The 17,255-nt window shown below is 44.3% G+C and overlaps 1 protein-coding gene across 9 annotated transcripts in view; it reads left to right on the forward strand.

The window, feature by feature from the left end:
* The window catches only part of col16a1 (collagen, type XVI, alpha 1), a 124,051-nt gene that overhangs the window by 22,218 nt on the left and 84,578 nt on the right, over positions 1-17,255 (forward strand). For all 9 annotated transcript variants that reach the window (XM_079522671.1, XM_079522670.1, XM_079522676.1 and 6 more), the window contains exons 5-7: positions 7,781-7,904; positions 9,764-10,048; positions 12,226-12,306. In XM_079522671.1, coding sequence (XP_079378797.1) covers positions 7,781-7,904; positions 9,764-10,048; positions 12,226-12,306 — 490 coding nt within the window. The remainder of the gene's footprint in view (positions 1-7,780; positions 7,905-9,763; positions 10,049-12,225; positions 12,307-17,255) is intronic.

Consider the following 17,255-nt stretch of genomic DNA (forward strand, 5'->3'; position numbering starts at 1 on the left):
GTGTCAGCAGCGTCAGTCAATTTTGTTTGTTACGTAAGAGAAAAACTTTTAGGGTATGTAGAACCCAGAATGGATGGATTAGATACTTTATGTGCATATTTATACAGCACACGCAATGTTATAATCAATTTCCACAGCTCTGTATGTTTTGATGCACAACATGCACACAAACAGTAACAGATCTCCCAAACACTGGGTCAGGACCTTTTGTGGGTCACGGACACATTGTTATGGGTCCCCTTAGTTTTTAAGTTTCCTATATTTTGTTTTTAATTATTATAATTTTCAAAAAATAAGTTTTCATGATTTAATACCAAATTAAATGATTTTTCTTTCTAAGTAATTTTAGTGAAGTAGTTATGTGCTTGTAGATCGGCTATTTTTGCTAATTGTGGGCCCCGGCCGGGGGAATGTCTAATTTCTCTTTTGCGTCACGGACTAAAAAAAGTTTGGGAACCGCACGCCCTAGTAGTGGACCTGCTCTGGTAGCTAGCAAAACTGTTAAGTCTCCACAAGATCCCAATCCGAGAGTGTGTCCACGGGCCAACTCAGCCCCAGCAACACCAAATGGATTTAGCTGGGCATACTGGTACAAATATCACAATGACAGATCTAAAACAAAAACAAACCTTTGTAGTGAAAATAAGATAATTAAATCAAGTTTTAACCAAACGTTTACTTTTTTTCCTTTCAAAAATAAATCAGTAGCCGTACTGAAATGAGAGGCAATAAAGGAAGGAATGCATGGTGACCTCAGTCTGCACTCTGCAGTAGCTTCATAAAATCATTGCTGTTGGGCAGAAAAGAATACCGTATAATCTCCACATTAGATTTTTTGTTCTTTCATAAATGAATGCCCTTTTATACTAATGAGATTGTCGCATTAAAGCACTGAAAAAAGCCCCTAGATCTACAAGCTCACAGGGTGGTGCATTGCGACACGTCGTGAGCTTGTAGATATGCTATTTTGCTCTCTCTTAAAAAACGTTCACGTTCAGTATAATTAAATATGCGCCAAATAGGGATTGACCGTGGGAAAGTCTATCTGTGGGGTTTTATAAATAATTAGCCAATGAAAAATATTAACAAGAGGTTGTGTCTAAATAATAACTTTAACCTTTAACTTTAACTTTTAATCTTTTCATGGAAAGTACCGGTTTTGGGACGTATCGTATCACTTTACAGCGACACTATATTATGCCATTAGCAGTGGTGGATAAAAGTACTGAAATGTTTTACTTGAGTAAAAGTATCAATACTGCAATACTTGAGTAAAAGTACTTAGTTTACTTTCCACCACTGGCCATTAGACCCTACTATGTAAAGCTTGAGTCAAGTGTGAGAGGGTGAGCATGTGGTAATCAGGAAGCAGTGATCTTTACGTCTGAATCTCTTTCCACTTGGCTTGATGACTGACTGACAGATGAAGCTACTCGTCTGGAATTGAGGGGGGGGGGGGGGGGAGCCCCATCTCGCATTCAGATGACAGAGGCGTTTGCTGTCTGCATGGATTTAACCCATTGAGATCAGATTCTAAAAATGTCTTCTACATCCTGACAGTTTTCTGAAAAAGCTATGTTTCTATGTCGGTCGTTCTTCGATTTTTCAAAAATAGCAGACCTACAAGCTCGTAGCGCGCCACTCGGTGGCGCGCTATGAGCTTGTAGATCTGCTATTTTTCAATAGCTAAAGCATAACATAATGCTAACACCAAAAGGGGTTCCCGCCCAAAATGGGTTAATGGGAGTGAAATGGGCAACGGTCACGGCTCAGATGGATTTTAATTGCAATAAAATATGTTTTGATTACTCTGAAAGCAATTCCATTTAAGCGGTAATGGTCTATATACGAAAGGGAGTGCCATACCATTACACTCTGGCATGTCGCCAGAAACAGTGCTCAAAGTGCTGTCGAAAGAGTTTCAACTTTTGTTTTGTAGTTTTATTTAGTTATATTATTATCGTTATTTTTATTGTTATTATTATTGATAGAGGTGCCATGGTAACTTATTGCGGATTGGATTAATTTAATTATATTTATTTGAATATTGTATGTGCATCTTCTCTTCACCAAGCAAGTATATATTTACATAAGCAGAGAGCAGACAACATTTGTTAGCAATGCTGTGTGATGGTCACACTGATTGCTTGATACTGCATGCTTCCATACCGTTTTTGCTTAGTATAAATCGCTCTGGATTAATGCTAAATGCCTAAATAATTGTCTTCTTCGGCCAGATTCTTACTGCTGGCCCTGTGAAAGTGAATCAGAGACTTTGTAAACCATGCAAACAGAGAATACTGCTGGTTTTCATTGCCTTTTAGTGTTTGTTGCTGTTAAGATGCTTTTTTTGCACTATTTTGTAACATAATTATTCAATTAGGCACGATTATGGAATCATGACCGATATCGGTATCTCACCCCCAATCCAACCCTTGATGCTGAGTGCCAAGCAGGGAGTATTTGGTATGACCCGGCCGGGGATGGAACCCCAACCTCCCAGTCCGAGGGCGGACAGTCTAACCACAAGGCCACTGAGCTGGTGAACGATACAGAGCGTGTGAAAAATGCTCCAACATGGGAGTGGATGGGAGCTGTGTTTTTAGCGGACAAGTTATTTCCTTGTTCCTGCTTACAAGGACAGTCGAGTCAGATGACACCTATCATAAATCTCATTGTTACGACCCTGGGGTCAACTTTGCAGGTAGGGTTAACCTTCTTTTCCCTTGGATGAGGTGACTTGCTGAGAGTGATGTGGGACAGGTGTGTGAGCTGAGGGAGTGGCAGAGGTGTGAGTGAGTGAATGGGTGAATGATTTGGAAAGTAGGTAGTGATTGGTCTCTGGTGGGTGTTGGAGGAGGATAAAAGGCCAGCTATTCTCAACATCAGGTGTCCTCTCTTTCTTCACTCCCATTTGGACTGCCAGAAACTCACACCACATTATTTGAGTTCTCTGTATTATATCTCTGAACTGATGATTTAAACAGCCAGGTTTTGGTAAGGGTGGTGAGGTTTCATTCTTCTGGGGTCCCTTTTTGCTATATTTTGATAAATATGAGTTAGAGTATTGATTGTATTTTGATTTACTAAGTTGGGTAGTTTAGTTAGGGTTGTATTATTTATTTGTAATAATAAAAAGCACTCCTGTGTGAAGTGAGGGGCGCTCTTAACATCATACATCATCTCATTCTGGCCAATCACAATTTGTGTCATCATCTTGCGCCCCCAGTTCCCCTAGGCTGGGGTCATAACACTCGTCTTTCTCTTATTTGGCACTCTGGGTCTTTGAAGAAAAAGACATAAATCTCGTACTTGGCACCCAAAGAGATTGACTGCCATTGATGAATATATTCATAATTTCTATCCAAGGCACATGGATGTACCGTTTGTCATGTGTTGTTTTCAGTGGTGCTAGATGTGAGTCAACCGAGAACCAGAATTTCCAAGCCAGTTTAGTGGTTTATGTCTGGGTAGCTCAGTCGGTAGAGCTCTCGCCTTTGGACCACAAGTTCATGGGTTCGATCCTGGGCACCGCCAACTCTGCGTATGAGTAGCACGGCTTGGTTGTGTGTAGTGGGAGCTGATGGTAGGTGTGGCGCTCCACCTCAGCAATCCATCTCCCAGGGGCACAGCGACATACACCCGCATGTTACCAGCTGATACCGACCATAAGCCACTCACGACCTACTTCTTAGCGTAATGTTAAAGGATTGATACAAATATATTTTTGCTCTGTTTTCTTGCTTTTTGGCAAAAACACGCTACATTCAACTGCCCAAAACCAGTGAACGGAGCATCGCGACACTTGTCCCCGATGAAAGCAGCGACTCTTTTGCAATGATCGGTATGTAGATCGTCGAGGAGCGAAATATTCTATGGGTCTTGAAATGTTCGTAAAAACGCTGGAAAGGGCTGCAATAGACGTTTAACTCTGTCAGTTAAGTAAAACATGTACTTCTTCCACCACTGCTTTTTTGTTAAACGTGTTCATAGGTCTGTACTTGATATGTGTGCTTGCGCCGTGTGTGCTCACAAAGCTTTTTTAACAGCGAGTCTGCTTGTTATCATTTATTTATTATTTCATCTGCTCTCACATCTCTGCTACTGAACTACAGTGTACAGTTGAGTATGCAATAATTATATTATACAATACAGTCATTTTGTGTTGCAAATGTTTATATCGACAGTGCAATTGATGGGCTTTGCAAGTTTGACACAGCAGCAGTAACGGTACAGCGGGTGCTAAACGGCAGGCGCAGCAGCACACAGACTTGGCACAGCAAATAGCGGCGGTTGGCACCCTGCCACCCTCCAGTTGAACTTGGCAGTGCAACATGGCAAAACAAAATAATAGAAATCTGATGTAAAGTAGGAGGGAAGTGTGGAAAAATGCAGATTATTAAAGTTAAAGCCTTCAAACTAGTGGCCTAATGGCCCTTTCACACCAAACGCAGCTGGTTGCAAAAACTTCCATGTTAGAGAATTTTCTAGAAGAGTCCTGTATTGTTCCACTTTAGCACAGACCACCAATGAATGGGCTCTAACTATTGAACAGATGGACGGATTTACAAGCGTTTTTTTTCACCCTCTGTTTTTATCCGTGCTGTACACAGCTTGGATGGTTCCCCGCTTTGCTTTCCCCTCCTGAGGTGCCGAAAGGCTTTCCAGAAGCACCTTGGTGCCGCCCGAAAGTCTTTCTCCTTAAGGCCTATTCATAGTCTGGATTTTCGGTGGCGAGGTGACCACCGCTCCGGTGGTGAGCTGACCACCGGAGCTGAAATAACGTTGAGCGGTGGTGAGTAAAAACAGAGAGAAGGGCTGGAGCGGTGGCGGTGGTTTGCTCTTCACCGCGGCTCGTGACATCATGTTGTAGTCCGGTGGTCACCTAACCACCGAAAATCCAGACTATGTATGAGCCTTTAGTTTCTCCGAAACTCATTCCCACACCGCTACTTTGCGTCTGTTATGGGCCTTGGGCCTGTCAGTGGCTTGACACTGCTTCCGAATCCGGAGGTAACGTACCTCGATCTAGGCCTCCTCCTTCAGTAATTCATTCCGGCGTCCAGTCAATATTTTTGGCGTACTGTATCGTTTTTTTTTTGGGAGATCTAAAGACTGACAAACAACATTGCCATCCTTTAATAGAGATCCTTTGCTAGCCTGGCTAAACATCTCGTCTTTCAACAGCATCTCCTTCCTGTGGCTTCTTGTCACATAATATTCAATATTGGTCTGTTTCCTCCTCCTCCGCAGCTCCTCTCTAGCTAAAATATTCATTTCGAGATGGAATATATATCGCACAAGCATCCGATTGCTAGAATCACTATAATGCAGTTTGTTCACTTATGCAGCAACACCCAGGTGTTAATCCATTCGAAACACAGAAATCTTACCATTTCAAGATTGGATTTCCCATTTCCGCTCCTCCTTTCCTCCACCCCTGTTTCTTTATTTCCATGCTCCCTACTCTACTCTTGCTCATACTCAGGAGAGTTTTCCACAATTTATTTTTTGTCTTGTGTGTGTGTGTGTGCGCGTGTGTGCGTGTGTGTGTGCGTGTGCGCGTGCGTGCGTGCGCAGGAACCTGCAGGCACTAAGCCAATCCCAATAGCCGTTATAGGTTTCAGAGTCACTGCTTTTCTGTCGTGCAGCCGGTGTCCCTAACCAACTCCTAAACGACTTCATTCTCTGTAGTGTTTACAACAACGCTCCATATCTATGATACCTTCTCCGCCTCTCTCTCTCTCTCTCTGGCTAACTATCTCCCTCAATCTCTCTGTCTCATTCTCTTGTACTATTTCTGTCTTTCACCTTCTCTCCTGCTCTCTCCCACGGACCTACATTACTTTTTCTTTCCCTTTACTCCTCCAACTTCTGAAGACATTGGGTTCAGGGCCCGTCTCTCTCTAGCCCTCATGAATTATAGTTCTATGTATTATTCTCTCTTTCTGTGTGTGTCTCTCTCTGCCCCTCTCTCTCTCTCTCTCTCTCTCTCTCTCTCTCTCTCTCTCTCTCTCTCTCTCTCTCTGGGACTGTGGGATCAATATTTCTGTGATATTTCTCCCTCACCTTTTTCTGCAAGCTCTCTCTTCTCTTCCTCTGATGATGTTCTGTGTTGGTTGGCTATTTTCCCTTCCCCCCTCATAATAAATCACTGTCACCCCAATTCTCGGAGTGAGAAACCAGCTGCCAGCATCAACAATAGTGCATGTGTGTGTGCGCGTGCGTGTGTATGAGTGTGTGGGTGCGTGCAAGAGAGAATCTTTCACGGTGTGTCTTGTCTCGGCGAGTCGGTCATTCAATGGGCATACCATATTTGTTTAGCTTCTCATCTCACGCAACATCCACACTCCTTTGTGTGTGTGTGTGCGTGTGCGTGTGTGCGTGCGTGCGTGTGCGCGTGCGTGCGTGCGTGCGTGCGTGCGTGCGTCCTTGACCGAAGGAGAAGCAAATGAAACAAAGGGATGGGGTTAAGCGCAGCTGCATCTCTCGTATGCTAAAGAATGCCCAGGCTCGCTCAGCAGTCAGCATAGGCCTTTTCATTATGAAATCTGCACGGGACGTGCTCACGTGGACATGCGGTGTGCACACAAACAAGCACACTTGCGTGCATATCTTATCATTCACCCACGCTGGCATGCTAACGCACATCTGCATGCACAGCTGCACACACACACACACACACACACACACACACACACACACACACACACAGGTTGCTGTGTTGTATATACACCTCCCTAGGAGACGCTACTGTTTTCTGAACAACATACAACATGTTCTGTGTTGCTGTCGTAAACAACCTGGGGATATCAGGCGGGAAATGTATGCTCGCAACAATTTCCTCAGCCCAGCGTGTATAGGCCTGAGTGTAGCAGCCTGTTATGTAATTCTCACTGCGTGACGGACTCCTACTCCTCGCTCTTGTTTACCTTGCAACTCGGTGGACAACTTAATTCTGTTGACCGCCGAGATGCCTCTCCGTCGCATGTTTGTTTATCCTTGTTGTGTTTCTACCTCATGTTGTGCTTTTTCTTTTTCTTGTTTTCCTTTTGGCTTATCGGCAGTGGTTTTCAACCCTTTTCATGTCGAGGCCCATTATTTATTCGGCATTTGAGCCACGGACCCCCATTTGATGAGACTTAATTAGCTTCTCAAGACCCAAAACTAAAGAATGTTTTGTTGCTGTTGGATAAGATTTTGTCCACAAGTCCATGCGGTATTGATGTTGGTACCATAGGAGATAACAGGCAAACGATCAAAATAACAATTATTTTACATTCTCTAATTGTGTAGACTTCTTGTAAATTAAGTAATAACGACGTTTGAAGAATAATGTAACTCTTGAGAGCATAAAATTAAACCAAATGAACCCGTACGGGACACTCTCACGAGTTAAAGATCTAATAATGGTCTAATTAGGATCAGATATTTCCAAGTTAGCTACTGTATAGTAACATGCTACAGTATAAATGGTTCATCATTCATTCAGGGTTATTTTTAGTTGAAGTGTTCACAAGCACCCTCTAGTGGATAGAAATGTTTTGCCCCTTGAACCTATATTGATTATCTAACACCACAACAGTGGAAAACAATCCATCATGCACCGAAATGCTTCTCACTGTGTCTGTGTGCGTGCGTGCGTGCGTGCGTGCGTGCGTGCGTGCGTGCGTGCGTGCGTGCGTGCGTGCGTGCGTGCGTGCGTGCGTGCGTGCGTGTGTGCGTGCATGCATGCCACAGTGTCTAGCTCTGGCTGACTGACGCCTGTTGTCTCTCTCAGTCAGGTGTTCCCTCACGGCTTGCCTGAAGAGTTCACGCTGGTCTTCACCTTGGCCCTGAAGAAGAAGGCCCTGAGGGACACCCTATACCTCCTGCAGATCTCCGACCAGCGAGGATATCCACAAGTACCAACACGACTCTCTCCCTCCCTCTCTCATATCACTCTCTCTCTCTCTCTCTCTCTCTCTCTCTCTCTCTCTCTCTCTCTCTCTCTCTCTCTCTCTCTGTCTGTCTGCTGCTTGGAAACGATGGCTTCTCTCTGTCTGCATATGTATTTTTCTTTCAGTTTTGCACAGTCCTTTCTCACCCGTTTTTTGGCTTTATAGATATTTTTGGTTCTTTCTTTCTTTCTTTCTGTCAGCTTCTTGCCTGTCCTTTGCATAATCGCACGCGTTCCCTTGTACCTCCTCATCACTTCCCCTTGTACCTCCTCTCATCGCTTCCCCTTGTACCTCCTCTCATCGCTTCCCCTTGTACCTCCTCTCATCGCTTCCCCTTGTACCTCCTCTCATCGCGTTCCCTTGTTCCTCCTCTCATCACTTCCCCTTGTACCTCCTCTCATCACTTCCCCTTGTACCTCCTCTCATCACTTCCCCTTGTACCTCCTCTCATCACTTCCCCTTGTACCTCCTCTCATCGCTTCCCCTTGTACCTCCTCTCATCGCTTCCCCTTGTACCTCCTCTCATCGCTTCCCTTGTACCTCCTCTCATCGCTTCCCCTTGTACCTCCTCTCATCGCTTCCCCTTGTACCTCCTCATCGCTTCCCCTTGTACCTCCTCTCATCGCTTCCCCTTGTACCTCCTCATCGCTTCCCCTTGTACCTCCTCTCATCGCTCCCCTTGTACCTCCTCTCATTGCTTCCCCTTGTACCTCCTCTCATTGCTTCCCCTTGTACCTCCTCTCATCGCTTCCCCTTGTACCTCCTCTCATCACTTCCCCTTGTACCTCCTCTCATTGCTTCCCCTTGTACCTCCTCTCATTGCTTCCCCTTGTACCTCCTCTCATCACTTCCCCTTGTACCTCCTCTCATTGCTTCCCCTTGTACCTCCTCTCATTGCTTCCCCTTGTACTTCCTCTCATCACTTCCCCTTGTACCTCCTCTCATTGCTTCCCCTTGTACCTCCTCTCATTGCTTCCCCTTGTACCTCCTCTCATCACTTCCCCTTGTACCTCCTCTCATCACTTCCCCTTGTACCTCCTCTCATCGCGTTCCCTTGTACCTCCTCTCATCACTTTCCCTTGTACCTCCTCTCATCACTTCCCCTTGTACCTCCTCTCATCACTTCCCCTTGTACCTCCTCTCATCACTTCCCCTTGTACCTCCTCTCATCACTTCCCCTTGTACCTCCTCTCATTGCCGCACCTTTTCCGTTCTTCCTTCCCTCTTTCCTGCACTCGTCTATTCTTCATCCGCCAACCACCCTCCGTCGTCTTCTTCCACTGTCAACTCTTTTCATCATCTGTGTGGCCTTTCCTTTCATTCCCCCCTCATTGTTATTCACGTGTGTTTGATGATAAAGCGCCAGAGTTCCCATAATCACTGGGAGACTGGGGACAGATTTAAATACTCGGTGTGTATGATGGATCGTTGCCACGGCGGCTCATTACGGTTGATTGATTGGCTGTGCTGGTGGTGTGCGTAATTAATATCTCTTCTCTCGCTTACCTCGCCTCAGTTGTAAGTGCATAATGGGTTCTACAGCCTTTTTCTTCTTCAGAGATAGTACTAGTAGTAATGTCTGTCGCTGTCACTTTAGCCCACCTTGAGATGCACTCAATGTTTCTTCATCTTCTGGTAGATTTTCAGGAATTGAGCGGATTGTGCAGAGGAAAAATACTGCTTTCTAAAGAATTAATTAACACATTTGTCTTGAGTGGTTGCAAATGTTATTCTCATCTCTTTTTATGGCTTTGTTTCATTTCTCTCTTTCCTTTTCTCACCCATCCATTTCTTCCTCTCGTTTAATCACCATCTTTCTGCAGTTCTCCTTGGACCTGAATGGCCCCGAGGGTACGATGTCCCTGCGGGCCAGAGGGGCAGACTCCGCGGGGGCCGACCTGGTGGGCTGCGTGTTCGGTGGGGAGGGCGTGGCATCTCTCCTGGACCTGCGCTGGCACAAGGTGGCGCTCAGCGTTCGGCACGATGCCGTGTCCCTGCATGTGGACTGCAGCTCCATCGAGACCAAGCCCCTGGAGCCCCGCGGAGAGCTGCCCATCGATGGACACACTCTCCTGGGCATCAGGGCCGCCGATGCCAGGCCTGTGGAGGTAAACAATCTAATTATTACTTTAGGTGCTTGAAAAGCACTGGTGGAAAGTGGATTTACTTAAAGGGATAGTTCAGAATTTTTTAACTTAAGCTGTATGAAATACTTGCCATTAATATAGTGGTTGCAACTGTATTAATTGATTGCCCGAGTCCCGTGGTGGGAGTTCTGCTCTGGTTTTGGTTTTTGGTTTTAATTTTTTACTAGTCACACAGAACTATGTTTTTTATCACTACGCCCCAAAAATAGTTCCATGTGATAGAGGGGTCAAAGTTGAATGAAAGTTGCGCTAATATTTTAGAAATATGTCAACAATACAAATTACGCTAGTTTTGTGGATTCATTTACTTTTAATGCGTGCCCCCCACAAAATGACCGGAACTACTTAATATTTGACCAAAACCAGAGCTGAACTCCCACCACGTGACTCGGGCAATCAATTAATACAGTTGCAACCACTATATTATTGTGAACTATCCCTTTAAGTACTGTACTTGAGGTATTTTACTTGAATATTTCCAATTTCCAGTACTTTTACTTTTACTCCACTACATTTCAGGTCCAAAATTTGTCCCAAATGAACATATTCTGTAGCTCAGTTCTCCGTCCAACGTTCTAATATTCAAGGAATGCCCTTTAGAGAAAGACGCCAGAGAACTGTGTGCAGCATTATAATTGATCACATTCATGGCACATTGCATTTTAATAATGGCACGAGGCACACTCACTCGCTGTGTGTTTCCAGTGGGAGACAGAAGGATGTGCTACTTGTGAACGAGTGTCCCCTGAAGCACTGCCTGCAGTCCTTTTCCTTTGGGTGGAAAAATACTTTTGTAATGACACAATTCCATCCTCTTTGTGAGCGAGCGTACACATGCAGTCTTATATTATATCACAGGGTTTCAACGTTGTTGCGTTCAGGGGTGCTGATTGGAAAGGTGAAGGACATGGAGGCTAGGTCAAGTGCTACGGGCTAAGATGGAGTCTGAAGAGGTGGATTTTCAGACTACGGCGGAAGATTGGGAGTGAGGTGTATGACATGCATGTCCACAGCAGAGCCATAGAGTAAGACAGAGTTACGACAACTCCGTTCACTTCATGGGGCCAGTCCATTGGCGGATCATCTACATATTGGCGAAGAGCATTGCGACGAGTGACAATGTCCTTGACCGGAATGCACTGGACTCAGGCAACAGCACAGCTTTAATGATCTTAAATCCCTTTTTAGATCGTTTTTTTGTAATAGTACAACATAAAAATTACAGAGACTTTAGTTGTCACTGTACAATTCTTTGTACAGTTGTCATGTTGCACACATGCCTAAAATTGCTGATATTTGCGCCGCCCTCAATGTATTTGTAACACTCCAGGGTTGCATGAACAGTGAGAGCTCAGTTTTCTGCCTCCTCAATGTCGTAACTCTATCTTACTCTATGGCTCTGGTCCATAGGCTATGTGCTCCTGAAGCAGTGTAATTCAGGGCCTGATTAAAAAGAGAGCATGCTACCTGGGAGATTGGGAGTGCCGTGAGCTGCGTCCATTAGCAGTGAATAGATCCCGTAATCCAGGCACTTAGCTTGACGATCAATTAACTGGCCTAGTTAGAAGGAAGGGAGAATTAGGAAATTAGGAAACACGTGGAACCGTACGCACACACGCACGCACACACACACGCACACACGTGCCACCTCTGCCAAGTGCCGTGCAGGCAGATTGGGGTTCGATTCGTCTGCGGTGCCTCTGACTTGGCCGGGGCACTCCAACAAACACAATTGGCTGTACATGGGCTGCTGCCGCTCAGGAGAGGGCATTCTCTGTTCCGCTGCACGAGCGACTCCTTCCAGTCAGTCAGGACTCTGGAATACATGTTGAGCAGGGATGGAGCGTTCCCGGGACGGGAGTGACGGCGTATTCCCTCGCACGCGTTATGCCCTCTCCGGTGAAGCTCCTCGCTGTAAAGGCAGTGCTGGAATGAAGTGGTTGATGTATGTTTGGTAATAATTATACAAATCTTCAAAGTAACTAAAGCTATCACATATATGTAGTGGAGTAAAAGCACAATATTTTGGATCTGAGATGTACAGTGGTGGAGTAACAGTAAAACTATTGGATATTAAACTGGTCTCGACTAGAGAGCTGTCATGTGAAAATAACTCTCTCTCTCTCTCTCTTCTTCAGGTGGACATTCAGCAGGTGATGCTGTATTGCGATCCCTCTCTGGCCATTCAGGAGGCCTGCTGTGAGATAGCTGGAGCTCGGGTAAGAACGGCAATTACTCTAATGATCTAGCATGCCAATTGTACGACCTGAGGCCGATTCTACAAAATGCCTTCTAAACTTAACTTAAAAATGAATAAATAAATAAAAAAAGCATATCTACAAGCTTGCAGCGTGGCACGAAGTGACATGCCGTGAGCTTGTGTATCTGCTATTTTTGAATAGCCAACGCAAAAATCTGAAATGACACGGGATGCTTTCCCGGTTTTAATGTGTTAAGCTAAACTCCTGCTAACACTACAATTATGACAATGAAATGTCTAATTCTACTATGCTACTACTGATACTGATATAGAATAATAATGAACTCTCAACCACTTAAACCGCATATACTTTGGTGACCGCAGGGCTCCTTCGATACTTCGACCACTCCTTACTTTCTACGCCAAATCGTTTGGCAGCGATAGAGCCAATCTCAAAGCTCATAACGTGGCTCGTTGTGAGACGTTGTGAGGTTGTAGGTCGGCAGATTCTGACAAATGAGTGGGAATGCTAAGGGTTTGTGCGGTTAATTTCATATAGCAGCAAATGCTTTACAATATGCACATGTAAATAATGGTGGTCATTAACCAAGGAGAAAACCAAAATTGGAGGTTTTCGCAGCGGCTTACATGCTCAATACGAGCCATGGATGAGCGGGCCATTGAACAATATTTCCTCTGCCAAACTCTACATCCCTGCTGTGCTGTCTTTGATCCATCCGGGTCACTGTACCGTTATTTAACTCAGGCTCCCACCAAAACAGACTTATTACGGCCGTGGGCTTAAACAGCCGTAGTCTTCTGAGACGTGGATTTACAGTGTCAACACATTGACTCGGCCTTAATTCCATTGTGTGCAATTACAGTATGTCGCTGCAGTTCTGCTTTACCGATATTGTTTGTTCCCATAAAATGTGACTAGAAAGCCTAAATGAAAGAACTGAATTACAACTGCTCTCACTCCGAGGTGGAGAAATTCTCTTTTTACTCCGTCCACCCCGACCAACCTCCTTTCTCTCTCTTTCCCTCCCTCTCCCTTTCTCCCATTTGTTTTCCTCTCTTTCTGTCGGTCTTCATCTCCGTCTTTGGCTAAGTGTATTTTTTTTTCTTTCTGGTGCGACTATTTTTGTCAGTGCCGTTTGTCTTTAGGCGTCAGACAAAAAAAAGGCTGATCAAATGAGAGCAGATTCATCGAGGTGAAAACAACATACCGTAGCGTGCGTTTCTGCCCTGCACACACACACACACACACACACACACACACACACACACACACACACACACACACACACACACAAAAGGAGAGCAAGTGATTGCTCATATATGGAAAGACGAGAGCACGGTCAGAACACAGGTTTATTTTAGAGCCCAGGATATTTTTGGACAACTTTTCTTATGCATTTTCCACGTTGGCTGTGTTGGTGGGCATGTGTGTGCGAGTGTGTGTGCATGCATGCATGCACACGTGCGTCTGTGTGCATTAGGGGTTTCACAGAATAGTCGACGAACAAACCCACCAGTCAACACTTTGCATCGTTGTAGACCGTTCATCTGTGGTTTTGGAATGTGGTTTTAGCATAGAATTATCGTCTTTTGACACTTTTTAAAATATATATTGTTTACGGGTCACAAGTTACAACTCTGTTCTGCTAGCGCCTGTAACACTCCGGTTCTGGTGCGATGAACAAATCTGTGAGAAAAATAAAACAAAACGGAAGTGAAATGTCCGCTGGGTTATGCTGTCTATGGGAACGCAGTTTTTAGAATCCTGATATCTTGGATTTTTCTTCCAGGCTGCGTTTTTGATCAAAACAAGCTTGATTTGCGGCTCATTTCTATAAACGATATGATCGCCGGTCACAAAATGTATGTTTTGGGTGAATTAAATCTAAATGAAGGAAGCACGCACAAATCCAATTCGTCTCATTCTCTTTGATCATTTTACCGGGTGCACGGTCGGAGAAGTCACTTTTAAACAAGAGAATCCCAGCACTCACGGAACTGTCTTTTAAGGCACGTTATTGTTTCATCGTAGGCATGGCATGCTGCAAGAAGACAGCACAACAACGTACGCGTTTCGGCGTGTAGCCTTCATCAGCGTTGTATGCTATAGACCAGTGTTTCCCAACCTGTGTGCCGCGGCACTTTACTGTGCCGTTTGATGTGTCCAGGTGTGCCGCCTGATTTGACCGAAAATAACACTAACCCTCCCCCGAAAGCAATATTATAGCTACTGGGCTGCAGGCTTCCTATTGTTGCGTCGTTGTTGTTGTCACACGTCTAACCATTAGACGTGCGATAACAACGACAGAACAATAGACTCTAACGACTGCTGCTATTTTCAGCACGTGGAAATATGCAGGCTGTGAGAACTGAGACCCTTCACAATAAAAGCATGCAGCTTTCACAAGTTGGCCAATAATAAAGACAAGGAAAAGGATTAAGAATTAGGTGGCATTTCACATTGCATATGAGCTATTTTTTCTCCAATGTATTTTTTTTAAAGGAATTATTTTTTTATTATTAAATCCCCCAAAGTTTTTTTTATTCAATAAAGTCTGAGGTTCTATATGGCTATGGGCTGTGGTAATAATAATAATTCAAAAAAAGAGAGAACGAAAAATAACTAAAATAGTTCATTTTTTGGAACCATGAACTTTAGTTCAAAATATTGAATGATGAACTAAGAACTGAACTAGTAAAATAAATGAACTTTCCCAACACTGTATGTGTGTGTGTATATATATATATATATATATATATATATATATATATATATATATATATATATATATATATACACATACATACACATGTATATAGATAGGCCTATACACCGTATATCTAGGTGTGCCCTGAGATTTTTAGGCTATGAAAAGTGTGCCCTGGGACAAAAAAGGTTGGGAAACACTGCTATAGACAACGGAAGTGTCACAAACGACAACCGACCAGTTAAAACACAAAAGTGTAATCAAATTACAAATTCATCAACAGAAAATGTAATATAGTCTATAGTTGTCTCCACCAGGCCGAAGGCATGGGGAGAGAGTATGTTTTGCACTCCGTCCGTCCGTCCGTCCGTGTGTGTGTCCGTCCGTCCGTCCTTCCGTCTGTGAACAGCTAATCTCCGGCACCGGTAACCCGGTCGATGCCAAATTTTGCACACACAATTTCCAGAACGGCCTGTTATAGTGCCACCAGGAGGCCGCTTTGTGCAAAACAAGTTTTTGGACAGTACACCTACAGATTTTGTCCAAACATCACGCAAATTTGTACACAGTCTCTCTAGAGCCATTCAACGAAACGGGTCTTTCAGATTTCTCAGACTCCATCCTGATTGGCTAAGATTGGCTTCCAAAGTTTGTAGGAGTGCTCAGTTTCAAACAAAATGCTGCAAATCATGAACACATCATGTGATTTCCGTGAAATTGTGCACACACATTCCCACTAGGCCGAGGAAGAAATGCCACATGAACATTTTCAACTCAGCCTCATGGTGGTGCTATAACTGGCCGAAAAGTGTTTTTACCTCTAACTGCACGGATATGTGGATAACTTTGTAAGCCAACTCCCTAGAGGCCAAGGAAAAACCTTTGGCTGGAACTTTTTACATCTGCTCTTTATAGCGCCACCAGGAGGCCGACATATGTAAAACACTTTCTAATATTACTCCCTCAGATTTTATCCAAATTTCACGCAAATCGGTACACATGCTCTTCATAGTCATGTGATCAAGACGGGTTTGTTTGATTTCTCATAATCCACCCTCATTGGCTACGATTGGCTTCTAAACTTTTCAGGAGTAGCCCGCTTTGTACCCGTTTTGTACAAATCGCCACAACTACTCAACGTCCGATTGTGGTAAAACTGTGCATGCATATTCCCACTAGGCTTTGGAAGAAATGCCACTTGACAGTTTTCAAATCAGCCTCATGGTGGCGCTACAACAGGCCAAGCAGCATCACACACACACACACACACACACACACACACACACACACACACACGTTTATATTGCTCCTAAACATTTTGCCAAACATCACACACACACTCCTATCCTCCTGGTGGAGACCTGTGCCCAGAAGGGCACTTTTTCTAGTTTACTTTGAGACACAATAGGCCACCAAATGCCAGTTTCAGAGTCTTTTTGCCAATATAAAGGTACATATTATAAATAAAACATTATTATTGGGTGAATTAAATAACATTTGCGGTGACCTGTTACGTAGCGATTTTGCACTTACTGTTCCCCCGGTTAACAATGGAGTGGATGGTGGCGTTCTACGAGTATCAATTCAGCCACCAGATGGCGGTGTCGGCGGCAAATTAGCGAACTACTTTTTGGGAGTTGTCGATTACTACACAAATGCGACGGTTGTGAATGCCGTAGCAGTGTGTGCATGTGCTTGTTGTGTGTGTGCGCCTGATTGTGGTTTTGCAATGCGTCTGCATGCATGTCATACATGTAGGTTTTTAGGCCTGGGTTCAGTTCGTCTCCACATCCATGTTGAACGATATATCCTAGTCAGTCAGAAGTTCCCTCAGAAGTTTGTGTAGAAGTGAGATAATGGAACATTCCTGACCTGAGGAGAGGCTCTCCAGAGGGATTAGTCTCCTGGTTCGTTGGCTCGGGGGCTTGTGTGCTGCCGGGCTCCCCGAGAGCTGCATTTTAAATTTAGAACAGGAAGTGTGTGTGTGCGACTGTGTGCGACTGTGCGTGTGTGTGTGCGCGTGTGTAATGAGGGTTATGCCGCACACATTAATCAAAGGTACAGCTTTTATCCACTCAAACCCTTGAACATTTGGTGAAACTAAGTAGCTTGTGGATGAGCTATTTTCCACAAGGATATTTAGTGTATAGCAAAAACGCAAAAAGAGGCAGTAGAGCCCATGGGAATCTGGTCAATTAGGGATAGGGTTTAAGTTAATGTTTCTCTTGTCAGAGGTTTA

This window comes from Electrona antarctica (assembly GCF_951216825.1).
Source record: "Electrona antarctica genome assembly, chromosome: 15".
Taxonomy (NCBI): domain Eukaryota; kingdom Metazoa; phylum Chordata; class Actinopteri; order Myctophiformes; family Myctophidae; genus Electrona; species Electrona antarctica.